The following is a 26,631-nucleotide window of genomic DNA, read 5'->3' on the forward strand; positions in this document are numbered from 1 at the left end:
AGGCATCGTGAGTTCTGCAGCACCGTCTGACTTTAATTCAGGGAGAAGAGTCGGTCTGACTTGCTTGTCTGACAAATTCAAACTTAAACATAAATTAAAAACTAATTAAAAAAATATATATATTTTGGATTCAGTTTTGTGATGCATAAATTATCATGCAAAAGGATCATAATACGTACTTGAATCAATCCCCACCTCTACTAAATGCCTTCTTTCTCCACCATTCAAGCACATAAGCGTTACATAATGATGCATAAGAAACACTAATTAGTGAAAGAGAAAACTTTAATATACGTAGGCTGTTACTCAAATTTGTGTAGTCAAATGTGATCATACAAATACAGTGTATTTGGGTTTCTGCAACTGTCAAAACATTTCCTGAGATGTGTCTTTACACCCATAATAAGACCACTGATTTCTGTAAAGAGAAGTAGTCATCACATCCAAATCTCTGTTAAAACTGTTCAGAAAGGAATGTCTTTATTTGGACCAATACGAGAAGCTCTAACGTATATCCCATCCTCTCAGTTATTTTCCTTCCGTGGACCCTGGTACTGTACATGTTAGTCCACACAGTGCTTTGCTTATTTATTCCCTTACTGTCACAACACCTACACACATCAAGATACATTGTATAGAAGGAATTTGACTTAAACAAGCTTGTTCTTAAAATGCCTTGACGTCCATTTAAATTTGCTTGTTTTTGTGTGACTCTGATGACTCCAGGCCAACACTAATGTAGTACAAGACATTCACAGACACTGTTTTTAGTAGAAGTGCATTTATTTTCATTAAACAAAACAAGTATATAAGTAGGTTAAAAGTTACAATTCACATTAAACTGACTTATCTCTCGGCTAAAACCGATTTCACCTAACTCTGGTCTTCTTCACGGCCGATGTGTCCCCTGAGGCCTTGCGCTTGCGTGAGGGAGTGTTCTGGCCTTGATACGAGTTCTCGGGAAGCCCATGCGTCGCTGCACACGGAAGATAATATGCATCCATTGGTGGTGAGGGGTCCTGAATAGAGGAAAAAGTAGCAGCAATGATAAAAGTTTTCCATAGTTCATTTATGGGGCGATAAGTCATATGCATTGCAATAACTACTGTCTCTAAAAGGGTTCTTCATCTTCAAGGGATCATCATAAAACAAATCCTTACATCATTGACAAAAATCTTTAACACCTGCTTTTAATTTGGCTTATTGCTTTTATAAGCCTATGGCTTATTGCTTTTAACCAAAAAAAAGGGGGAAATCCAGTGTTACTTAATTTTGTTCATCATTAATTATATTGGCAATGAACATTTCTTACACCATGCAACATAGTTTGTTACGTGGTTGCTAGATTTAGTTGCTAAGCAACAACACAGAAAAATTCGGGCATTCTTTTCGACAGAACGATGAAGTAAAACCTGGAAGATTGTAGTTACTGTGAGGTCATAGAGGTGAATGCAGTGCAAAAAATACCTTTAATATGAATGCCTTATAAAAATGTCTTTTGTATGGTTACATTTATCTGATATTTAATATTATGAAAGGATTAAAAAATGAAATTATCAAATTACTTAGTTTGTTTTTAGATGCTTTTACTGTACTTATATCAAGCTTTAAATTAATTTATTTGTCCAGTTATTAGGGAGAAACCAGAGAAAAGTCTTGCTTGCAGATCATGTTTGCAGGTTTATATACAAGAATCAGACAATACCTGTTCTGTTTTTGATGTAAAGCTTACCAGGGTTAGAAAATGAAATATGGTGAAATGAAAGTTAAGATAACTTGCAGAAAGCTGTATTTTCTGACCTGCATGAGATAATCAGCTATGTACTCAGGCCTGAGACATTTAACACCATAGGACATGGCTTCAGTCACATCCACTTTCACGTCATTTGGTCCAAGTCGGCTGAAGTCTGCGAAGAGATGAGTGGTCTCCTTATACAGAGGGGGAGATGGGCTTGGCAATACCTGAACATGGGCGGAGTGATAAATGTTTAGAGTGCATTAAAATTTATGTAAATAAAAAACACAATTTTGACATTCTAACTTAAGGCATAAACCAGTGAGAAACAGGGACAGATGGAGAGAGATGATCAGGCCGATGCTCAATATACTGGTGATGCTGAATGCTAAGTGGTTGAAACAGACAAAATTAGGTTTCTGTCGCAGTTGTTACATAAACAACCATTTTTTTTTATTGTATCTTTAGCCAACATTCCTAAATTTTTATCTACATAAGCGAATTTAATATAAAGAAATAAGGGGTGGCTCAAGACTTTCGCACAGTACGGTGCATGCATTGCTTGGAGTAACCATGGCGACTCGCTGACAACACTAAACTGTACTAATCTTTTGTGATGTTCAAGGGTTGTACTGCAGCTTCTTTTATTCATTATGTGTTTTGGGTTTTTACATTCAGACTTTGGGTTGTGAAATGCATACTAAGACAGAAGGTTTATGTAGATTACTGGATTCATTCAGCAGCTACTATCATGAGCTACATATCATCAACATATGTATCTGATATATACATATATCAAAATAGACATTTTTGCTAGGTTCTAAATTATTTAAGAGATATACATATAAATATGAAGAAATAATAAAGCTGACATACTGATCTAACACGATTCCCCAACACCCCCCCCCCCCTTATTTTTGACAAATAAAACAGAAAAAATTTCAATAGTGCTAACAGACTGGTTCAATGCTGCATAGGAAAGTGAAAAGAAATTTTAAGATCCTAAGAGAAAGCTGTTAGAGCAATAATGGGAGCACTAGTATAATACCCTCAAAATGTATAAATAATGGATATAGTACATGCCTACATGTTAAGGTATGTTTGCACCTGGATATAAAATCTGTGAAAAGCTGGAAAAATTGAGAAGGCTGTAAAAATGTTTTTGAAAATATTTTTTTCCCAGACAAATCTTTCATCCTTCTCATGTAGCTCGATTTATTTAAGGCATGCTAATTATGGCATTTGATGAACAAAAGCCCAATTTGTCTTACTGACTCCACTGATCAATATGAAATAAAAACCAATTAAGTGTTACATTCTGTTGGCTAAAACGTCTATTAGTCTTCACACGTTCCAACTAGCTCTATTGTTGGTTTTATAAATACAAGTTATACAAGTTTGCCTTGAAACGCACACTACATGTTTACTGTGTTATGTTACTGTTTTAAAATCAATAAAAATATTGTTAAAAAATAAAACTTTACTATGGCACATGTGTGAAGAAATCAAGTAAGAATAAACACACACCCTTGCTCCTCCAGACTGCAGCAATCTTCTGAATCCTGAGTCTCTGGCCTGGTCTATGTTCAACATTACTGTCCAGCCACCAAATGCACCCTAAAGAAGGAATTAAAGAATACAATAAGAATTAACGAGATCTGAAGCATGTGTTAGAAACCTTGGAAGAAGGAAGTGTAAGGTTTGTACCTCTTTATTGGTGCGACCCTGTAACGATTTCCTCCAGCGCAATGCTGCTAGTGCCAGTCTCTTCTGTTGTGAGTTTATGGAGGGAAGAGCATCCAGAATACAGTGGCTTCCCCATTCATAATCATCTTCCTTAAAGAAAGACAAGAGCACAAGACAATTATTCTTAATAACAATCATACAAAACATCTGCAGTTTTGTCTAAAAACTATATGTTTTCTTAATTAACACCGGCCAATTCATGTTTTTCATGTGCCAAGTCATTATCTACAATTTTGCATATGTTATGAAAAGGGTTTAAAGCAGCCAAGCTGAGTTTGCAAGCTCGTAAAGGGCTTTTACAGAGGTATTAAGAATAACACGTTTTATTGCCGAAAAAATTAAAATAATAAAATGCAGTACTGTGTTAGTTTCAGTGAGTGCTGGTTTAATTGAATGTTGATGAGAACAATGCGCGCGAGTGCGCGCATGCTTTTGTAGCTTGAAGAGCACTCACGGGTATGAAATATCCCTCGGCGCGGCAGGCCTCCAGGTACGAGCGGTGCAGGATCCATTTGCCTGCTGCCATGGCAGCCAGGTATTTCTCATTCCTCAGAGGATAACCCACAATGATGTGAGTACAGCTAGGGTCAAAACACTGCTTTTCGAGTAAGACACCACCTGCACATGCACATGTTCAGCATTTATTGTGTGTTAATGAGAAAACAAAAATCTTAAGATGTTATATTAGTGTAATGGACATGTGATTAGCCTGTGTTGGTTGTAATAAAATACAAATCAGAAATTTAAATGATGAGCAAATCATATCTACAACCACAGAAAATACCTGTTTTAAACTGTAAACATTGTTACACTAGTGAAGCTCATGTGAAGTTCAGTATAGACCAGTAATAGAAATATTACAGTGCATCAAAGGTTCTCCAGAATGTACTAACCCAGCTCCTCAATTAAGTGACTGTAATCAATGCGCTCCTGTGGGTTAAGTGAAGACAACTGAAAGCGTGGAGGCTCCTTTTTCACCACCTTAATCTCCTTTTCCTTCTCCTCCTCGGGCTGAAAAGCAAGTTTGGCAGTTCAAAGGGTGTTAAAGTATTTGTACAAAAGTTAATTCTGATCCTCTGGGACCAAAGTAACTAAGGCACACTGTAACACATCAGTAACACACTGCGCTGCCAGGGACTTAAATCCTGCAGTGCCAGACGTGACCTCCTGCTTAAGCCAGTTCATGTCCAGGCCCCTCTAAAGTTTGCTAGAGAGCATTTGGATGATCCAGAAGAGGAGTGGGAGAATGTGATATGGTCATAAGGGCATTGAAGATGAAACCTGGCTGGGTCTGTCAGCGTGAAAATGATCGCAAACACACCGCCCGAGCAACAAAGGAGTGGCTTCGTAAGAAGCATTTCAAGGTCCTGGAGTGGCCTAGCCAGTCTCCAGATCTCAACCCTATAGAAAATCTTTGGAGGGAGTGTTGCCCAGTGACAGCCTCAAAACATCAGTGCTCTAAAGAAGATCTGCATGGTGGAATGGGCCAAAATACCAGCAACAGTGTGTAAAAATCTTTTGAAGTCTCACAAAAAAAGTTTGACCTCTGTCATTACTAACAAAGGGTATATAAAGTATTGAGATAAAATTTTGTTATTGAACAAATATTTATTTTCCACCATTTGCAAATAAATTCTTTAAAAATCCTACAATGTGATTTTCTGGATTTTTATTTTTCTTATTTTGTCTCTCATAGTTAAGGTGTACCTATGATGAAAATTACAGGCCTCTCTCATCTTTTTAGGTGGGAGAACTTGCACAATTTGGGGCTGACTAAATATTGTTTTGCCCCACTGTAAAAGTTCATCAGTTAAAGATGAAAAGGAAGAGGACACACCAAGCACCTTTAACGGTAAAGCTTATGTCTGCTGCAAATCACAACCATGCCGATATTTAGTATAATGACAGTCTTTCTTATGCAATATTGCTCAAATACTGTAAATTCTGAAAATCTAATGCAAAATCAATTAATAAGTTGACATTTTTGTTACATTTTACTAAATTATTTTTTGTTTTTTTTACAATTTTCTCTCCAATATTAGTCATAGCCAATTCATCCGCGTCGCTAGGGGGCTCCCACATTAAGGCTACTACTACCACTCAGTCGGGAGGGCGAAGACTATCCCATGTTTCCTCCGAACCGCGTGACGTCAGCCGACTGCATCTTTTCGAACTGCTTGCTTACGCACCATGGCGCTTTACCACTGCGCCACTTGGAGGCTTTGTTACATTTTAAAAACTAAAGTAAGTTTCATACACTCCCTGTAAAACCAGATTTTAATTTAAAATTAAGGTGTGTCAGTTAGTCTGTACCTGTAGTTTAGATACCATCATCAAAGCCTTAGAAATAGGAAAAGCAGTACTCGGGGATTCAGGCCTTTTGGGAGCCTGAGGCTCAGTGCTGACTCTTGGTGGGGTCACCGTCCGTTTCATGTGCTCCTCTATTACATCACAGGCAGCTGAGGTAGACAGAGCGAACAACGAATAAGGTGTTTTTAGTGACCTAAAAAAGAACTTAACGCACATTATCAACAAAGGTATAATACTACAACGTACAAAAGTTTGACCTTTAAGAGATGAAAAACCCAATAGTACAATAACAGAATGTGTGAACAAGTCTGTTTCCACAATTCAGTATAATTTAGTCGTTACCTTTCATATCTGACGTTGAGAATATTTCCTAATGCCGAGGATCCAAAGACAAAAACAAAAACAAACACACTCCTTTTCATGCACACCCTTACCCATCTCCACAAGTTCAGAGTCGGTCATGGAATCTCTGGCGTTTTGATCACTGGGTGGTGGAGGCACGATGGCGAGAGGCTCTGAATGTTGAGAAGGACTGCCCGGCCACTGCAGGTTATCAGCCAGCTTCGCCCTTTCCTCTCTTGCCGTGGGGTCGTCCCACACTATCTGCTCACTCTGAGACGCTTCTGTGTTCACATCCACTGCAGTCTGACGGGACATGCTAAACACACACAACACAAACTAAAATAAATATTATAGTGATGACAACAATAAACCTTCATTGTCTTACACACAGTCACACTCTCAGAGAGAACCCCTTCAATTTCAAATCATCATTAATCGTTAAACATCATTATTGTGGAAGAAATAGAAGAAAATCGGGGAAAAATCCCACCCCCAATACAATATGAAGAAATTGGTGTGGCTTATTATGAGGAGAAAAATATCTTACAATACACAATCTTAATGACACAAAGACACAACCTCTCTAATATTTCGAGGACATTTCATCTAGTTTCTTGATTTTAATTCAGGTTTTCGTTTTAGCTACAAACATCTAGACCCTGCCAGTTTAACTACCTAATACATCATTGTCCATGGTGGTATACAGTCAAAAGGTCAGTTTTAAAAATCTGAACTAAATAGAAGTTAGCAGCGATTGTGATAAACTGAATTCTTTTCTTGCAAAAGTGCATTTTATAATTTTTTTTGCCATATCCACACAGCATTTTATTGACTCTATACATGCACTTTAAACAGTGACAAAGTTAAAACTAATGCACTAATAATTCTTATAATTACACACGATTATTACATTTCTAACCAAAATGATTTGTGCAATGTGGTGTTTACAGTGCTAGGCGTGTTTGTGGATACCGTAAAGCCTCCAGCGTCCTGCTGCGTCTACCCATCCGCCCTAAAACCTCTGGCGTGTGTGGGGAGTCCAGTCCCACTGAACCCACACGAGCCAATCTAGAGGAGGCTCTCCGACCACTAGTCAGCTTCGTGGCGGACATAATCTCCTGTAGCTGCTTCTGCAAGCTCTCCCTCATCTCCAGTGTCTCTGTCAGGTCTGAGATACATAAGGGAATGTAAAAGAAGTGCCTATTTTTAAAGCAGTAACTAAATTAAATGAAAACAAAAACAAATTTCTTTTGTTTCATTATAATGTGGTATATAAAAACCTTTTCTTTCACTGCTGGTCAGTTGCTTCTGTTCTCTTTCTGCAGTTTTATTTTGAGGAGTAGAAATCTCTGCTGTGATGTCCACAGGCCCTATCTGCAGAAGATAAACAAACACCAACGTTATAAACCTTTCTTAATTACTAACCTTGCGAAACATAATACACAGGGTCTGGAAAGAATCTGAAAGAGAATGTCAAAAGATGCAGGGTGACGTACTTGTGTGTCATCATTTTGATTACAGGCTCTGGATTTGGTGCGGGATGTGGACGGGGGAGGAGATTTCTGGGTGCTGTCCGTCACCTGGCTCAGCATCAAACTCATTTTAGGGTTAAAGGTGAAAGGGTAGAGTGATTCAGACACTCGTTTCTGCTCTTCTGCACACTGAAGGGACATGTATACAAACAAGAGGTGTAAGGGAAGAGTTTACATTACAAGCTACGTTGCTCAATTCCAATTTTTTTGTATGATCGGATTTGTTGACAATTAACATTTATAACTACAAGTGACTTTTATGTGACTTTAATGAGGATATGTCTGTTGCATGCATGTTCACATCTGGGTTTAAACAAGTCATGAGTTTGTGACCATTCATTCATTTCAAACAATGTATGTGATGTAACAATTTTAGCATAAATAGGTTTGGGATTTTGCTCTGGAATTTGGCAAGCAGTTAGAATTTGGTCACACACACACACACTACATGTATTTGTTAAGGTTTGTAAGAAGGAAGAAAGCCACACGCCTCACTTTATCTGTTTTATCAGCTATTACTAGCGCCACTATGAAATCACCACGCTGCTGATGCTGACTAGTCACATGAATTCCTTCTGCAAGTCACATGCCTATTGCACCCATGTATGCAATCTAAGATCACATACAAAAGTGACAATTTAAAAGCAAAAAACATCAGATCTGTCGGTTCAGACAGTCATAAGAAAAAACAGATCTGTGTCACACCGAGGTTTAAAGAAAACAACAACAACAAAAAAACTGGAATTGTGTCACTTCAGACTTGTAATGTGAAAGTAGCCTAAAAGCAGGGGGTACACACCGCCTGCAACCAATGCTGGGACACAATGTGCAGCCCTCTTTCCTTCACTGCCCTGTACTCTTTGGTGTTGTCTCCCACTTTGCCCTGGTAAATATAGTGGGTGACCGAATCATCACAAGACCACCTACAACACACACACACACACACTACATGTATTATTTCTATAATTTTGTCTGACACATTTTGCCTCTAATACATGGTGCCTGTATTATGAACACCATTACACTGCTTGTTTTTTAATTGTTTATGACAGGCAACAAAGAAAATGATAAAGGAGTTGTGTGTTGAGTTGGATATGTTTGTTAGATACCTGAAGTCTGCTCCTAAGGATGCAGCCATTGCATTTAGCTCACTCTGTTTCTTACTGAGTTTCTTACTCACACAAACCACCACTCCGTTAAGAGGATCTGAGGTTTTTTCCTCTACCTGTAAAACACACAGCCACACAAAGACAAGCATTAGTTAATTCTGAATCTGGCTTACGGTCAGATTGCTTTGTGCATGACACAGTGTAATGCTCGATTCCCACATTCATGATTTTTGCTATCACTTCAAAAGTTGTGATGAGTCCTGGGTAGCCTTACAACAAGAAAAAAAAAAAAAGTAGCTGAGCTCTGACTTATGATGACACACAGGTCTTCTGTAGGTCCACAGTGTGTTTCCACAGGCCCTTCATGGACTTCGGTAATCAATCACAGGCAAGCCAGGTAAGGGACTATATATAGATAATGCACAGAGACCTATGGCAGATCTTCGTGTTATTGTGCTAGTAGTGAGCTACAGTAGCACCTAAAATCATACTACATGTAGGTACGGCAAGCTAGGGTAGCAGCTACAGTGTACTATAGCAATTCAGTGTATAAATTGCTTCATTGGCCACTGTAGACTGGTATAGCTTAGTATCACGTGACATCAAAGTGCCAGAACTGTAATTAAGAAACAGGAAATTGGTTGTTTTAAGTCTCTTTGTAATCATTCACACACCCTCCTAGCACTTTGTAGAGCTTTTAACAAGTAATCGACATACTGTACCAAATCTACAGTTTTTCCTGCCATAGGTCTGCCTTAGTGCTTGGTACAGTACATATGCTGTAGCTAATGATGTCAGAGAATAACAGCAATAACTTGGACGAGGCAGGATTTTGAAACTGTTAAGATTTGCAGCCAAAAAAAAAAAAAAAAAAAAAAAAAAACACTGGGCATTATAGAACAAAAGAACTTAAAAGATTTAAGTTTTTTTTAAGGGTCTCCTAGCGGTGCTAAGTGAAATACCCTTAAGTGTAGACGTATTAAATAAAACAGAGGTTATATATACCTGTTCATGTATTTTTAGTTCTGGCTCTTTGGCCAGTTGAGGACTTGCAGTCAGGGCAGCAAGGCTCATGGCTTGACTGCGGTTGCTATTGGCGACTGCTGCTTTTAAATTCCTTTCGATCACCTCACTCAGGGGAGTCTCCGCCCCCTCACCCTGCTGAGGCTTATTGCCAGGTGTTTTTAAATGGTCGAACACTTCCTGTAAACAAAACACATTGTGGGTAAAGTGACTGAAAGCATCCCATCATAACTGTTGATGTGAGATTATTACTGACCTTAACGTTAAAGGAAGGTCCGAACAGCCGGTCCCTACTGAGGAAGCGAGACGGCGTGTCCAGCTGAAGCTCTTTCTGCAAGCTTCCTCTGCCTTCTTCTTGAGCTGGCGTTGTGACATCCTGCTTTCCCTCCTCGCCGTTCTTCATTTTGCGAAGAACCGAGTGGACACTGCGGCTCTGCAGACGGCCCGTGTCCAGAGGTGTTACAGCGTCGCTGCTCTGTGGACCTAGCAGAGGAATCTCTGGTGAGAGACGCACAGGCATGGAAGGGCCTGCAGCTTTCTGAGACGCTCCGATGAAACTGTCCTCACTGTGCTCTAGGGGGATAAATAAGCAGGTACAGATTTTGAGACATTAAGGGTGCAGTGTGAGCAAATTTCTTATGTATATAGTACACAGTAATCTTTTATTCTATACATATAATTAAACTGTAATGTTGGAGTGTCTGTACATTAAAGATATGTGCGAAAAAAACATTTTTTGAAAGGGGATGCAAGATGAGTAATAACACCAAGACATTTTTCAAAATTTGTCTGTTTTTGCTCATATCACGTATAAACTACTTAACTAATTTTCATCTGTAACATATAGGCTTTGTTTCATTGCAATCGGCGCACAGGAAGAAAAGATATGCTACTTTGAATTTTAAATGGAAAACAGCCTTATAGCATAAAAAAAAAATTATATAAAAAAAAAAAAAAAATTAGTTCATCCCAAAATGCAACAAAAGGCATAGAACATTTTTTAATACATGCTTATAATCGTGCAATTAAGATCTAATTAACCTCAAACCTTCATTCCGTGCACTTCATGGTAACATTTAACATTTTAGTTCATTCCAAAATTCAACAGATGGCGTTGTACATTTTTTAAAATGTGCTTAAGTGTGCAATTAAATTCCACACGAATGAAGTCGCAGGCACATTTAGTCCAGAATAGATGAAATCAAAAACAAATAATAAACAAACTAACAAATTAAGAACTGTGCAAATTCAGATATTTTTCAGTCTGTTTAAGGATCGCACAAAGAGCTTCATCAATAATATTATTGTTATTATCCATGATTCACATTTATTAATAATGAAGCTCTTTGTGCAATCCTTATACAAAAATTAAATACATCTGAATTTAAACAGTTCTTAATACAAAAAACCCTAAACAACCATGGGTTTCTGAGAATGATTCATTTAACATGGTTGATACAACTGCGTTGCTATTATTTCGTTATTACACAACTGATAGTTCTGAGTTTTGGCTTCTGACCAGGAGATGGCGGCAGATCCACCAGATAGCGCGCCTCCTCAGCACGCTTGCCCGTTCTGGCGGACTCTAGGATCCAGCGTATGGTTACGGCAGGCAGCCCCCACTTCTTTGCTGCCTGGTACTTGGTGCCCTCAGGTGTCTGCAGGACAAGGTGAGTGCTAGCCAGCATGCCTTTCCTTTGATTAGCGGTGCGCACAAAATAGTCCTGGACACTGCAGAGAGGCAGAGGGAGTACGAGAAGAGGACTTGTAGAGCAGTACACACACAACATTAAAAATATAAAAAGGCAAAATGTACTAGGATTGTAATAACTTGACTTTTTATGCCTTTTTAAGTTAGATCAGGAATAAAATAAGATGGAAATGCTACAGAGGTTATGTGAAATAAAGAGTTACTGTTAATCCTCCTACATAAGAAAAAATGCCTAGTGATTACATTTATAATCTTAATAACCTCTGGAGCTTTACTGTCAGGACCATGAGCTCTCACAGTGTTGGACCTAGTCATGCTTGTTGAGTTAAACAAATTTTTCTTGGTCTTTTATGACCCTGAAATATCCTCCCAGTAGTAATCAGACTTCTGTTCATATTCTTTAGCAAAGATTAATCCTGCAGTTTTGTGCCAAAAAGCAAAGAAAGGCTGTTTATTTTCTTTTTGGACAGATCCACAGAGGTTATCATTATGCAAAATCATGTGCCCTATGGGTCACAGACACTCTGATATCCCCGAAATCCCAGGTTTGAAGCACTAAAGCACTAGGCTCAACAATGTCATGTGGCAATAAAAAGTCAGCTGACTACCTTGAATGCACTGAATGACCATGTTATCACAGTCATTTTTTTTTCTTCCCTCAAACGGTAAACATGTTGCTCTGTGAATTATTCTCACACTCAAATTAGCCATGCCATAATCAGAAATAATTACTATAGTCACTAAGGTCAACGCTGCAGTTCTGGAGAATAAGTCAACACATTCATTCAAATTTCACAATTTAACAGTGCTGTGGTACAAATAATAAAAAATAATATTTACACTTACTAAATGATAATAATAAACATATAAAAATAAATATAGAGGCTACGTCATTAAGGGCAGCAGTAGACATGTGTATTGTATGTGTAGTGTTTGCAGATGACCTGGCTTTAAATGTTCTAAAATGTGTGAGTGTCTTCTCACCTTGCTCCCAAATATTTAGCAAGCTGAATGAGCGACTCTCTCTCGGCTCCGATAAACTGGCTAACGGACAGCACACAGTCCGTGAGAGGAGAGCAGCCCTCCTTCACCACGACGGGGGTGAAAAGTGGATGAGATGACACGGGGAGAACGCACTGCTGCTCCACACACATGGCCTGAAAATGTAGAAAATCCACAGCTCAAAACATTAAGCAAACACGTGATCACAGCATATACCAACCTTCAAAAGTCGCCTTCAGAATTATTGTAACAGAAAGGTCATTTAAAAAAAAAAATTTTTTTACTTACTTATTTTTTTCTATACACCAAAGACATTTAGATTTTAGGTCAAAAGATGAACGAGTCAACAGAACTGCATGCTGAACAATACTACACTGTACGACATATTACAATCACATGTATTTCCAAACATGTTGGTTCTCTCACCAGCCATGTGTCTGTAATCACTTCGTCCACTGTGGCCTCCACCTCACAGCCCAGCAGAGGAACTACGGCGTAATCGGCCACGCCTCTGAAACGGCCAACCAAAACCTTCCCATAGTTCTCCACAATCAACATTGAGAGCTGAGCCTCTGCTTCTGCGCTGAAGCCCACCAGGAGGAAGCGCTTTCCAGTAAACATACCTCCCTCTGAAGATTCAGCTACAGTCGAGTCATGCCCTGGTGCAGCTGGGTCTGATAGTTCAGACATGCAAGTCTTGTTTTTGTTATCTGAAGGTGGAGGTAACTCCACTTTGGAAGGACAGATGGGGGGAGGGGGGGTGGGGGGGACAAACAGACACACTTAATGAGTCAAAATTGGTTGTATAAATTTTTTTTGGACCAGTCTCTTGAGGCTGTAAAAATGTAGAAAAATGTAGACGACATTAAAAAACATTTTTTTTGTCTTAAACAAAAAAGCTTAATGACTCTCCAATCATGTCTGATTGGCTGACACAGTGTCTCCATCAACCCTTAAAAAAAAGAAATGTGGATGAAATTTGCAGCTAGACTGTCACTATGCATGTCCGTAGGAGCACTGTGCCTCTCTGAGCACTCAGAACAGCCTGAATACTTCACAGCGTGGATTCCACAAGATACTGGAAACAGTCCTTCTAGATTCTGGTTAATGTTCACAGGATAACTCCATCAGACAATTTGCGTGTTGCAAAACTCCTGTTCTAAATTTTTATTCTAGATTTAGTGACTGGGAAAGCCACCAAGGAACACAGAACTCCCTGCCATGTTCATGTTTAACTCAATCAGTAAGAGCTGATTTTTGTTTTATGTCATGGTGCATTAGCAATTAAATTTTATTTATATACCGCTTTGAACAATTGTCATTGTCACAAAAATTCTCCTCGATGAACAAGCTGAGGGCAACAGTGGCAAGGAAAAACTCCCTGAGGTGGCGATGGAATAAACCTTGAGAGGAACCAGACTCAATCCTCATTTGGGTGATAACAGATAGCAGGACTTGTTTTGCAGTCATACTGGGTGTTAAAAGGCTAAGCGTTTATGGCAGAAGTCTTTAAGTTAGATGGAGTCCAGTTCGTTATTAGAGGCTTAGGTAGAATGAAGGAAATTCCAGTTTTGACTATGGAGCGAGTGCAGACACGAGTCCTCAGAGAACAGTAGTAAGAAAAACTTCCTGAGATGGTCAGTGGAAGACCATGTGTAACAACACCTGCACAGGATCGGTACATCCATAAGGAGGAGATGCACTGCAGTACTTTAAGCAGCTGGTGGCCACACCAGATACTGACTGGTACTTTTGAGTCTCCCTTCATTCAGGGACACATTGTGAAAAATTTTTAGTTTATGTCTTATGGTGTTGACTCTTTTAGTGTTCATACAAATATTTACACATTAAGTTTACTGAAAGTAAAAATAGTTGAAAGTCAGAGGACGTTTCTTTTTTTGCTGATAAAGACTACTGGGACTCTATACTCTGGAGTGATGAGACAAAGATCACTGTTTTTGGAACTAATGGTTTCAAAACTCTATGGCAGCATAAAGGTGAGGATTTCAAAGAAAAATGCATGGTGCCTACAGAGAAACATGGTGGTGGCAGTGTCCTTATGTGGGGCTGCATGAGTGCTGCTGGTGTTGGGGAGCTGCATTTTATTGATGGTATTATGAACTCAATAATGTACTGCTCTATACTGAAGGAGAAGATGCTGCCATCACTCCCTGCACTTGGTCGTCGTGCACTTTTCCAACACGACAATGATCCAAAAGACACATTTCTGAAGAAGAACAGCGTGAAGTTGATTGAATGGCCAAGTATGTCTCCTGATCTGAACCCAATCGAACACCTGTGGGGAATTCTGAACCAACAAGTTGAGCATCACTCTCCATCCAGCATCCAGGCTGTAAAAGATGTTATTCTTGAAGAATGGAAAAAGATAGATGTTGCAATGCGTCGCCAACTTGTTTATTCCATGCCTAGAAAAATTGGTGCTTTCCTTAAAAATGATGGTGGTCATACAAAATACTAGATGTAGTAGTTTTTGTTGCGGGGTGTATTAATTTTTGGTTCAACCAGTTTGAGTAAAACTGAAGATTTTGTGCCCTAAGTTATATTATTATCCTTAATTTCATGTTATGGAGTTAAACAAGTGTTCAATAAAACTCAGCCTTGTAAAAAATTTTGGAAATTGTTCTTTTGTTCATCGAGCTACTGATTAAATTCATACTTTTTAAAGGGCGTGTACTCATTTATGTTGAGCACTGTATATATACACACACACACTACGGTTCAAAAGTTTGGAAAATAAATATCAATCAAAAGTTCAAAATAAATAAATAAATAAATAAATAAATATATATTTTTTTTACACAGAGAGAGAGTAATTTCTCACCATGTGTTAACTCACCTACAGTCTGGTTATTGTCCACGTACTGCGAGAGTAACTCTTCCTCAGCCCTGGCATGTCGGTTAGGGCTGGGGGGAGGCGGGGCAGCAAAAGATGGTCTAGAGAGACGTGAGGTAGAAGGACGGGGGGCAGGAATGTCGACTTGAGTCGGAACAGGAGGGATGAATGAAGGGTGGAAGTACCTCTCTACTGGAAGCAGAGAGCCATGAGAGAAACTTTCCAGCAACCACTGGACTGTGACGATATGCGGCCTGATGGAACATAAGCAAATCTTAAAACAAGTTTTCCTTATGACTGTAGGTAGGGGAATTTACTGTCCACTTTAATAGGCACACCTGTACTTGCTCACTTATATGCCGTTATCCAATCAGCCAATTATGTCTCAGCAGTATAATCTATTAACTGAAACTCTTGATCAGTCACATGAAAGGATAATTGGATAGCTGCAGAAATATGCAGATGCTCCCGTTAAAGTGGACTGTGAATGTGTATTGAAGTAATACAGTATATAAAACCTTTTTTAAATACTATTTAAAGCCTATCAAATGAAAAGCTGTGCAAATACTAATTAAGATGTAATTAACTATTGCTTAATAAAATTCCCTGTTTTTAATCAATCTTCTAATCTACATTTAGCCAGACCTGTGAGATGCTTTAGCGAGAAAACTTTTGACATCCTGGTCTGGTTCTCCCATTACGATGTGTGTAAGTTCTTCACCAAGCTGGTTAAAATGTAAGCCTCCTGCAGAGTTCACCAACCGGCGCAGTTTCTCCAACCTTTTTCCCACCACGCCACACAGGTACAGCTGCAGAAAACAGAAAGAGTTGCACTATTGTCTAAGCATATTTGTTGATATTTATATTTTTACCCACTGTCCCATTTTACACTTATAATAAACTACAAATATTAGCTCGCTGAATGTGACAGTTTTTTTCCCTACATCATGTTATATATCATGATAACTCCAACAAAGATAGTAGACAAAGGATTAGCTTAGTTACATGGACAATAGTTGTTTACATTGAAATCTTTAAAATAAAAAAGCATGCTGATAAGATAAAATGCATGTACATGCTCAAAACCTTTAACCAAAATACTCATTATGTCATCTCATGGAATGATTCAAACAGAAAGAACATGTTTAATCTCAAAAGAGTGAAATGATCGATTTAAGTAGATATCTATATGAATAATATTTTCCTACTGAGCAGATTATCAAAAAGGTTTACACCAGGCTTCTCATTCTAACAAAAAATTCCTTCAGCTCTTGTCAGACTATTTTGACTCAAGTGTTTGCAGGAAGCATTTTTATTCTAATTATTACTGGAATATTACAGTAGATAGAAACTGGCTTGAATACTGACTTCCTTTGATAATTTTTTTTTGTCTAGTGTCTAGAGATGGCTATTCCCCAGTCACAACCTGATACAAAATTATGTCAATACCTACTGTAGGTACCAATTTAGTTAATATTGCGATTCTATAAGTATTGGGTATAAAGACTTTATAACTATCCAGATTCAATATTACACCCCCACCCCCAATTTTATGACGACTATGTACCTAAAAAAAAAAAAAAGGTTTTCTAATTTACTTCTACCACATGGGATGAAACTATATGAATTGTTTAGATAATTGTACCACCACTCGTAATACAAAGAAACTGCAACGTTCTACCACCTCAAACACCTCCAAAGTCTGAAAATTAAACTTGACAGTGAGCGTGCAGGTTAAGCGGCTACGAGCATGCGGGCACGCACAGGCTCTAACATATGATTTTTAAGACTATTTGCGCCTGTGATGTTTTGACTTTTGTAACTGCGTAATGAGTGGATTTTGAGACTCTAACTCACTCAGTTTGAGAAAAAAGCCAGATTAATACACAGAGACTTTTAATACACATGATTCTTTATAACATAAAATATACACCATAAAAATAAAGCTTGTGCGCTATATCTGAGGTTGATCAGGTAATCACCCGTCATAGCCGATCAAAATGAAAACACTATCATGAAATCACTATCATGAATGTAAAAATAATGTAAAAACAAAAAACAATTTTTTTGAGGCATCATGATTCAGTAAATTTTTTCCTCCACTTATCTAGTAGTGTCATTTTTACCGTACTACACTTTTAGCATTTAAGAGCTCATTACTTACGTAGGTAAATCATTTTAAGCATGTAAATTACCAGATTATTTCGTATTTTTCTTAATATTTATATTATTTTTCTCAGCAGACTTGGAAATGTAAGATAGGAGAAAAAAGACCAAGTGACATTTTCCCAATCTTTACACATGTTGTTTTGGTGAGCTTGTGTCTACTACAGTCTCAAATTCCTGCTCAAGGCCGACAGAAGATGTTTATGAAATGCTTTTCTGCTCGCTAATGTTGTACAAAGTGATGATTTGAGTTACAGCAGCCTTCTGGATTCTGTTCGTCCATTCTTCGCTGCACATCAACTCCTGGATGTCTCTTGCTCTTCCTTACTTATCGTGTACGTGAATGTTATTCACATTATGTGTAAAAATCTGAGGAGATAAGCAGTGTACCAACAAGTCGCTCACAATAGATAACCCTGGTGTATCATTTGATCAGCAGAAGGTGTAATAATATATTTCCTGTCTGGGGGACAGTTTTGCTGTCTTCATTTTCTGTTTCTCAGTTGCGTCCCCTATTGACCAACCCATTAATGTAAATGTTGTAAAAGGAACGACAAGGAATTTCAACTAAGTATAAATAAAAGCTAAATTAACAGAGACATATTAGAATGAGTATAATTATTTTTTACTTGAAATAAGGGCTAGTTGTATAGGACCAGACTCACCTTGCAGCCATCTAATAAGTCATCTGCTGGACAGACGGTAACATCGAATGCGTCAATCGGATCAGCAGTCTCTATGCGGCTCATTGTTGCAGTGGTCATGGCTGTTTCGTTGACATTAACGCTGACATTTGATATATGGCTCAGTCCAAGCAAAGACGGTCCATCTGCTACAAAAACATAAAACATTTTATTAATGCTCTGCTATTAGCATGTCTGTTTTTGATCCATACAGTCCTTTAGGCTATAGCCTTTTCACTAGAGCGGACAAAAGATGACTATATTCTAGAAATAAGAAATGCTCTACTTAAAGTACTCTACAACAGCAACACTCAGAAGTAGCAGACAGATAAAAACCACAAAAAGGACATTTTGCTGCTATATTTACTCTTATTTGAGCCAGTGGGAGTGGACGTGTTAGGTCTGCCAGGCTTGTCCTTCCTCTTGTCCTCTCGCTCTACAGCATAACGACTTTCATCCTGACAGAAACCTTTCTCAATGCTGTCAAAGAGCCAGTGAATCGTGACGCAGTACACGTTCCACTTCTTCGCAAATTCGTACTTCTGACCTGAAATCACGAACATATACATAGTTCTTTGGGAACATGGGAAAGAAAACCACCTTTTTACCATGACTGGAACATAAGTTTTAGAGTAAAAATTCAAAAGGTCACCTGAGGGTTCGCTGACGATGAGGTGAGTGCATTCGTTCATCTTGAGCTGGCCAGTGTAGCTCCCACCGTGCAGCTCACACAGCCTCTGAACCTCTTTGCGCTCCACCGTTGACAGACCCGTCACACACACAATGCAACCTTTGAGAACAGGACACAAGTAATCCTCCAAACGCAGGTCCGAGTACCGGAACAAGCTAAGAGAGGGGGTCGGTGTCGCTATTCTTAAAACTTGTGTTCCCATTTATTTGAGAGATGTAGGTATGAAGACAAACATAGCCCTACCTGTCTTGAGATTTCTCCCAGCATGCTCTGACCCAGGTTGGCAAAAGGATAGGCTTCCCCAGGTTGGCTGCCACCAAATACTTTTTACTTCCCACCTCACCTGCCACCAGGTGAGTAACAGACACATTGAGGTCTCTGTAGATCCGCCCACCCATCAGCTGGACCAAGTCCATCACCTCTGTCTAAAAGACACAAAACTGATTTGCGTGGGAATTTTCAAACTTTTTGTAGCCAAAAAGTCCTCAACAACAAATGACATAATGATGCTATAGAGCTTTTAATTCCTGAATGTTACAGTGAGAGAAGGTCTGACTGCCATTATCATTTGTTGAGGTTTGTATTAAAACGCCTGCTTATTCTTTACATTTAGGCATTTGGCAGACACTCTTATCCAGAGCGACTTGAGCAGTTGAGGGTTAAGGGCCTTGCACAGGGGTCCAACAGTGGCAACTTGGTGGTTGTGGGGTTTGAACCTGGGACCTTCCGAACTGTAGTCCAATGCCTTATCCACTGAGCTACCCCTGGCCCTTCTTTACAGAAGGCCCTTCTTTACAGATCTCACTCACTAAGACCCTGGGTCTAAATCTAGTTCTTGTTACCACTTATGACATAAAAGCTAGAAACAGTGTTACCCTTGTTTTCTTGTTGTTACTGAACACCACAATGTCTGTTCTAAAGATTTTCCTGTGCTGGGAATCAACCTAGGGGTCTACTTTTAATGGTTACAAAATAGTGGTGTAACAGACTGGCCTTAATCTGTCATGTGTAAAGATCTCTCACCTTGGTTGAGCACTACAGATAAATTCCAAATTCAATCTAATGTAAAATACAGTTGTACTGCCATGACGTTATATAATTGAGCTTTTTCACATTTACACATTTTAACTCCCTCTCACCAGAGTGGCCAGATCACGCTGACAAAATCCATCTTGGCATTAATGAAAATCTGCCCACTCTGCTAAAGTCAGGTCGAACAAACCATACATATAATAAAACTGTGAAGTTGGCGTATCTATATATAAAATATATTTGTAAGAAAAGAATTTTGGAGGCTGTAAGATGAGTAATAAAATATATCAAGATCGTTTGAGGAATTTTTGTCTGTCTGTCTGTTTGTTTGTGCACGTATCATGTAAAAACTAGTAAACGAATTTTAATGGTGTTTTCACAGGTGTAATTAGCCAAGCTTAAGATAACATATAGAATTTGTTTGATATGCTACTTGAATGGAAAATGCTTATATTATTTTAAAAAACTATATAAATATATATATTTTTTTACATCAACCTTGAAAATTTTTTTTCATTATTCATTTCTAAATTTAACAGATGGTGCTTGCTATTTTTTTTTTCTGCACACGCTTGCATGCGGCAATTAAACTCCTCAGGCACAAACTCCCTGGCACACCTAGCAATATCTTGAATATCAGTACTAAAACTCATACTGCAGCTCAATAACATGCAGAGACTTCGTTTCACTGAAAAGTAGAAAAATGCGGAATTCACATTATTATTTGTATCACCTGACACCTAATCATTTTTCCAGCTCAAGAAAATACAAGGTATCCAATACAAAAACACCCAATCTAGACACAAGCCAGGCATAAGGGAAACCCTTGACTGACTCTTTAAGATTTAAAAGAAAACAGCCAAGCAGATGAAACCCATCACCTGACCTGCAATATTTTTCTTTTTTTTTTCTGCAGCTGTCAAACTGTGCCAAGCTGAGGGTCTTGTCTTATTTCTTGACTTGAATACAAGCTACTTTTCCATTTACTAGTGTTCAAAGCAACAAGGGTTAGTGTCAACATCAAAAAGGTAGTAATAATAATAATAATAATAATAATAAATTATAATAATAAATCTCAAAGTCAAGACCTTCACCTTAGGACTAGACCATAAATAAATCTTTAATTATTACTATTTTGTTCGCTTGTTGCAAAAATTTATTTGATCCGGCAAAAACCATGACTCGTGATTTTTGTCACCTGTTGCACCACTAGTTAAAAAGCACCGACACAGAAGGCTCCTTTCGAAAATGGCAAACAATCTTCTCACAGAAACCTCACAGTATCTACAATAACACACCTATTTTCAGTTTTCACCCATTGTTGTTATTAGAAAAAGGATACAAATTTATATAAATAATGAAATACATTATCAAGCACAACCAATGGCACAGCATTATAAAATAAATGACAAACAAGATGCAGACACTTACAGATTAATTGAAAGCTTAACAGAGTCCTATAATATGCCTGTTTCGGCGGTTGATCAGTGTGATGAGTTGCGTTCGTTGCTTACCCGCGCTTCTTTATCCAGACTGGTGCAGGTCACTGTAACATCAGCCATGGCCATGTTGTAAACTGGCTGCTCTGCCTTTGGTACACACCTCTGCTGCTGTAGGCAGAACAGCACCACCAGAGGACTCACTATCCTGCACCCCAGCTACACCATACACATCCCAGCAGAGGAGCATACAACCAGGACGAAAGAGAAATGCTAACTCATTATAACAGAATCAACATATAACATTAGAATAAAAGTATCACAAAGTCTTATATGCTGGTTATTATGTGATTTCATAAAACTCATTCAAATATGGAGGAGTGACAAACTGTTATATCCTTCATAATAAACCTGGCATACAACTTCTCTTGTCATCGTCCTGAATTTGTAAGGTGATGCACAGGGAAACACACCTTCCTGCAGTGCTCAAATGCATCGCTGGTAAAATCGCTGAACACGTACAGGGACTTGTCATTGTGCTCCAACTCCAGCACCGCTTCATCATCTACAGTCTGCACATATTTCTCCGACTGCAGCTCCACTATGGCCTGAATACACAGACAAGCAATGAAGCACAACAAACAGCTGGTTTATTCATGACCTGTTCCAAGTTCAGCGTTAATTCAGTACAAGGTTCAGTTTTGTATAAATAGCTCAGGGATGAAAAAGCAGGAGAATTACAAAACCTTATGACAAATACAGATACACAGATAAAACTGAATATACAGAAAAGGAATGTTAACAAGAAGGTACAAAAATTGTTTTGGGTCAGCCATGTACTGTTGCAATATTTAAAATAAAGATCATTCTAAAAAATCAATCTCAGAATCAGAACTGTTTGTTTTCTACAATATTCTGAGATTACTGGGAGAATAAAAATGTACAGTACCTCATAAGCCTTGAGGCCAAGTTCACTTTTATGTCCATTATGTTCAACAAATTTCACCATGTACGCTTCCCGGCTAGCTTTGGACATTCTGGCTTCAGTCCTAAACAAGACCAGACAAGAAAATTAACTCAATTATTTATTTTAAAGCTGGTAAGCAAAGATGTCCTCCTCACAGCTTGAATAAAAGTTTTTCATGTGCATATATGATGTAATGATCATGTCCATCTATAAAAACAAAACTGCAATAAAAAAAAATGCAATAAAAAACTTCAATTAAAAAAAAAACTGCAATAAAAAAAAAACTCATTTACAGACTTCTGTTAATAAGCAATTAATATATAAGTTTATATTGTAAATATAACTATGTACAGATTTTCAGCAGCCCAGAGCTGTTCAAACAGTGGAAAGAAAGTCACTTCAGCTGGGGCACAAGCGAGGGAGAAGATGAATAATACAAAAATAAATAAATCTTCTAATTCTTTTTACAAACACCACAGAGCACCATCTGATCCATGTATTTGCTCTGGCACAGGTTTTATACCGGATAACTTTCCCGATGCAACCCTCATCACTGTAGCTGAGCCTGGGACCAGCACTATGAGTGTACCATGTTGTGCACCCCATGGCTGGGAATTCTCCCACTAAGCACTAAGCAGCAGGTCACTTGAGTATGTTCACTCTGGGTTGACATGGCTTTTTCCAGACTTTTTATCCATGTCACAAACATGTGCTGAAAGGTGGATCAGCTACTCTGGAATAGTATCCTGGGTGTGTACCTGCCTCAGGCTCTAGACCCACCATGAGGCTGCCTGAAGAAAAAAGTGCTTACTGAAGAGAGATAAACAGGTGGATGAATAAATGAATGAATGCATAAACAAATGCATCCTGTCCTTAAACATAGGACAAAACCGCCATCTAGCAACCGCACCTACAGTAAACTGCTGTGCTGCGAGAACGTAGAAGACCTAAACAAGGGATAAGCTGTATAGTAATTAAAAGGGGGGTTTGAGTCAAACCGAGACTTGATTCAGAAAATTTCTCATGAATGAGGCATAAAACCTATCGACATTTACAGACTTCAAGCACATAATGGTGATGAGACCCTTACGTGCAGTAAAACATTTGAAGTTTTAAAGAAGTCTGTATATCTGTAAAGGACAATCCCACCCAAGGTGGTTCACAGCCCACTGCAGTCATTCCTGAGAACATTAATGGACGTCTGATCCTTTAAAATCGACCAATAACTTGTTGTCAACTTGCGCAAGAGAGGCATCTGTACGTACATAATCATTTGCACATTATAAGAACATGGCTGGTGGTTATAGCCACATCCCCCGTAGAGTCCTGACCTCGCTGCAAGTGATTTCCACATGTTTGAGCGAATTAAAGGATTGTACCTCACCCCCATAATAAAAGTGGACTCTATGTTAACTTAAACTCCTTTCCTGTTATATTAAACCTCCATCTTTCCAACAACAGTATGACAGTTAATCAATTCCTGCTACCAGTGATCACCCAAACGAGGATGGGTTCCCTGTTGAGTCTGGTTCTTCTCATAGTTTCTTCCTGTTGCCATTTCAGGGAGTTTTTACTTGGCACCGTCACACTGTCTGCTTGCTGATCAGGGACAATCTGATCATTTTGATTTCTACATATTTTCTCACACATTTCCTTTTTTTTTTTTTTTTACTGAATCGACTTAAAGGAGTTCTTGGAAGGCTGGCGTTTCATATATGAATCTGACAGCCAGTATGATTACAGCTCCACTGTACTGAGAAAACTTTCGACCTGGATATTATACAAGCCTTATTGAGATATTGGAATAAATTCATTAGTGTAGCTGGGGATTGTATCAAAAAATAAAAAGTTTTTATGCTCATAACTGGTCTGCTATTGTGCACAAGAAAAATCCAGGTTTGACTTGAACACTGGCCATATACAGCTATAAAAGACTACCTATACAGACGGTGTACCTGATGTCCAGTTTAAGGAGCATAAACATAAACATTGTACACACTATCAGTCATCACTAATGACGTCACACACGAGCCTGAACGCGTCATGACCGGACACTTTGTGCTGTTACTTGAAAACATGATTAGCTGCTGAACTAGCTAACAAACCATTCACTATCCAAATAGACATAGACAAGATGAAACTAGTAAAACTATTCGCTTAGCCAAAAACTAAGAGAAACTGAAACCTAAGTCTCACAGAGGTGTTAAACTGACCCAGAAGCTTACCGAGAAATCTCCGTTAAATGACAGAAGAGCTCCAGATGCTCAGACCAGCGCGAGCGCCCTTTAGCCACTCGGCTAACTAACTCTCCTAACTGCGCCAGTGACTACAGATAAACATGATGTGCTCGATCCCAGTTTAAACAGCTTCGGTTTACTGGCTAAAGAAAACAAAACGGAAATTTTGGATTAAAATGTATTCTGTTAGCTATTCAAATAGCACGGCGCCTTCGCGCCATGAAACAAAACATCCTGATTTTTCTTCTACTCAAATTGTCTTGCACAAAAGGGCTTTGTTGTGGCATTACTCCCACCCAGCGGCCCGGAGACGCATTACGTCCTAACTATTGCGATGAAAATGGGCGTGGTCCAAATAAATGGCTTGATTAATTAATCGATCTATCTATACATATAGTTCTATCTAAAGTGCTTAGCAAAAGTATTCACACCCCTGACATTTTGTCAAGTTACAACCACAAACATTAGTGTATTTTAATGTGATTTTTTGTGATAGACTAACACAAAGTGGCACATAATTGTGAAGTGGAAGGAAAATTACTTTTGAATTTTATTTCATATACAAAAGGGGAAAAAAGTGTTGCATATATTTCTATTAAGCCCATCCTGGGTCAATACTTTGTAGAACCATCTTTCACTGCAATTACAGCTGCAAGTTTTTGAGGTATGTCTCTACGACCTTTGCACATCTAAAGAGTGAAAATTTTGTCCATTCTTCTTTGCAAAATAGCTCAAGCTCAGTCAGGTTGGATGAAGAGTGTCGGTAAACAGCGATTTTCAAGTCTTGCCACAGATTCTTAATTGCATTTCGGTCTGGACTTTGACTGGGCCATTCTAACACATGAATATGCTTTGATCTAAACCATTCCATTGTAGCTCTGGCTACAATGTTTAGGGATATTTTCCTGCTGGAAGGTGTTTCTCCACCAAGATTACCCTGTATTTGGCTCCATCCATCTTCCCATCAATTCTGACCAGCTTACCTGTCCCGACTGTAGAAAAGCATGATGCTGGCACCACCATGCAAATTGTTAGTTTTCCGCCATACATAGCGATTTGCTACAGTATGTTTGCATTTGAGCACCTTCTTCCACATGTTTGCTGTGTCCCCCACATGGCATGTCGCAAACTGCAAATGGGACTTCCTATCCCTTTTTTTTTAACAATGGCTTTCTTTTTGACACTTTTCCATAAAGTCCAGATTTGTGGAGTGCACGACTAATAGTTGTCCTGTAGACAGATTCTCTCATCTAAGCTGTGGATCTTTGCAGCTCCTCCAGAGTTACCATGAGCCTATTCTCTGATTAATGCACTCTGATTGAGCTTGCTATACTTCAGAAAGTAGTTCATGCTACCAGAATCTGCTACAAAGCCACAAAGGGCAGTTCTGATATAGTGCTGTTGCTGTTCAAAATAGGGTTCTTTACATTATAATGCCTGTATGATTTTTGTGAGTTTCATTTTATATTGACAAAAAAACTAATTAATATTAATATTAATATTATTTCAATTAATTAGGCTCAATATTTTTGGAGACCCTGATAAAGAGGCATGTTGCCCTTACATATTGTGTATTTAGGTCTTTATGAACTGGCATTGATTTTCCCTGTTTGTATAGAAATATGGTAGGTTCATTGTTTCTTTGTCAGTGTCTACAGTATATTGCTATAGTCACCTACAAATTTAGAGTCGAGGCTGACCCAGGTTGCAAAAATCCATTTCAGATGACTAATAAGCATATTACATTGCATGTAGCTGTCTGAGGTACTCCACAGACAAACGGCATCAGACATGACTCAGCTGAATCGACAAATCTCAAACTAAAGCCACTTATACAGACCGAGTTACAGCCCAAGAAATTGTCTTCTTTCTTGTTTTTCATCCAAGGAGTGGACTGGCTAATGATGTGCAATTCACAGCACATCACCAAATGCATTCTTTCATACTGTGCTTGGGTGCAATGGAATTCACTGTGCCAGTCCAAGCAAATCAACCCTGTAATTCTTGCTATTTACTGTAGCATTGTTGTCAAACATATTCTATTTCAATCAC

At 38.6% G+C, this 26,631-nt stretch overlaps 1 protein-coding gene across 3 annotated transcripts; it reads right to left on the reverse strand.

The window, feature by feature from the left end:
- Positions 1 to 764: 764 nt before the first annotated feature.
- On the reverse strand, positions 765 to 24,817 carry topbp1 (DNA topoisomerase II binding protein 1). Of its 3 annotated transcripts, XM_053488264.1 has the most exons (27): positions 22,325 to 22,433; positions 21,849 to 21,983; positions 21,451 to 21,594; positions 19,148 to 19,329; positions 18,866 to 19,059; positions 18,581 to 18,760; positions 18,196 to 18,362; positions 16,010 to 16,173; positions 15,368 to 15,618; positions 12,937 to 13,241; positions 12,493 to 12,665; positions 11,317 to 11,528; positions 10,054 to 10,370; positions 9,780 to 9,977; positions 8,775 to 8,890; positions 8,465 to 8,588; positions 7,630 to 7,794; positions 7,414 to 7,507; positions 7,106 to 7,301; positions 6,226 to 6,449; positions 5,795 to 5,940; positions 4,375 to 4,492; positions 3,936 to 4,099; positions 3,443 to 3,571; positions 3,263 to 3,352; positions 1,801 to 1,962; positions 765 to 1,019 (listed from the first exon to the last, which is right to left on the reverse strand). In XM_053488264.1, the coding sequence occupies exons 1-27, from the start codon at positions 22,409 to 22,411 to the stop codon at positions 870 to 872; spliced, it is 4,587 nt and encodes a 1,528-aa protein (XP_053344239.1). In that variant the 5' UTR covers positions 22,412 to 22,433; the 3' UTR covers positions 765 to 869. The 3 variants fall into 3 exon arrangements, with proteins under 3 accessions (XP_053344239.1, XP_053344238.1, XP_053344237.1); XM_053488263.1 differs by lacking the exons at positions 765 to 1,019; positions 1,801 to 1,962; positions 3,263 to 3,352; ... (1 more) ...; positions 3,936 to 4,099; positions 4,375 to 4,492 and adding an exon at positions 24,568 to 24,817 and having other exon boundaries at positions 5,552 to 5,940; positions 18,196 to 18,359; positions 22,325 to 22,434; XM_053488262.1 differs by lacking the exons at positions 765 to 1,019; positions 1,801 to 1,962; positions 3,263 to 3,352; ... (1 more) ...; positions 3,936 to 4,099; positions 4,375 to 4,492 and adding an exon at positions 24,568 to 24,817 and having other exon boundaries at positions 5,552 to 5,940; positions 22,325 to 22,434.
- Positions 24,818 to 26,631: the final 1,814 nt, after the last annotated feature.

The sequence above is a fragment of the Clarias gariepinus genome, chromosome 26 (assembly GCF_024256425.1).
Source record: "Clarias gariepinus isolate MV-2021 ecotype Netherlands chromosome 26, CGAR_prim_01v2, whole genome shotgun sequence".
Classification (NCBI taxonomy): Eukaryota; Metazoa; Chordata; class Actinopteri; order Siluriformes; family Clariidae; genus Clarias; species Clarias gariepinus.

Excerpts from the sequence above, each read along its gene's own strand:
- topbp1 (XM_053488264.1), bottom strand. The coding sequence starts at position 22,411 with ATGTCCAAAGCTAGCCGGGAAGCGTACATGGTGAAATTTGTTGAACAT. Across the intron at positions 18,761-18,865 it reads CATCGTCAGCGAACCCTCAG|GTCAGAAGTACGAATTTGCG; the intron begins GTGACCTTTTGA and ends TCGTGATTTCAG. Across the intron at positions 7,508-7,629 it reads ATCAAAATGATGACACACAA|ATAGGGCCTGTGGACATCAC; the intron begins GTACGTCACCCT and ends TATCTTCTGCAG.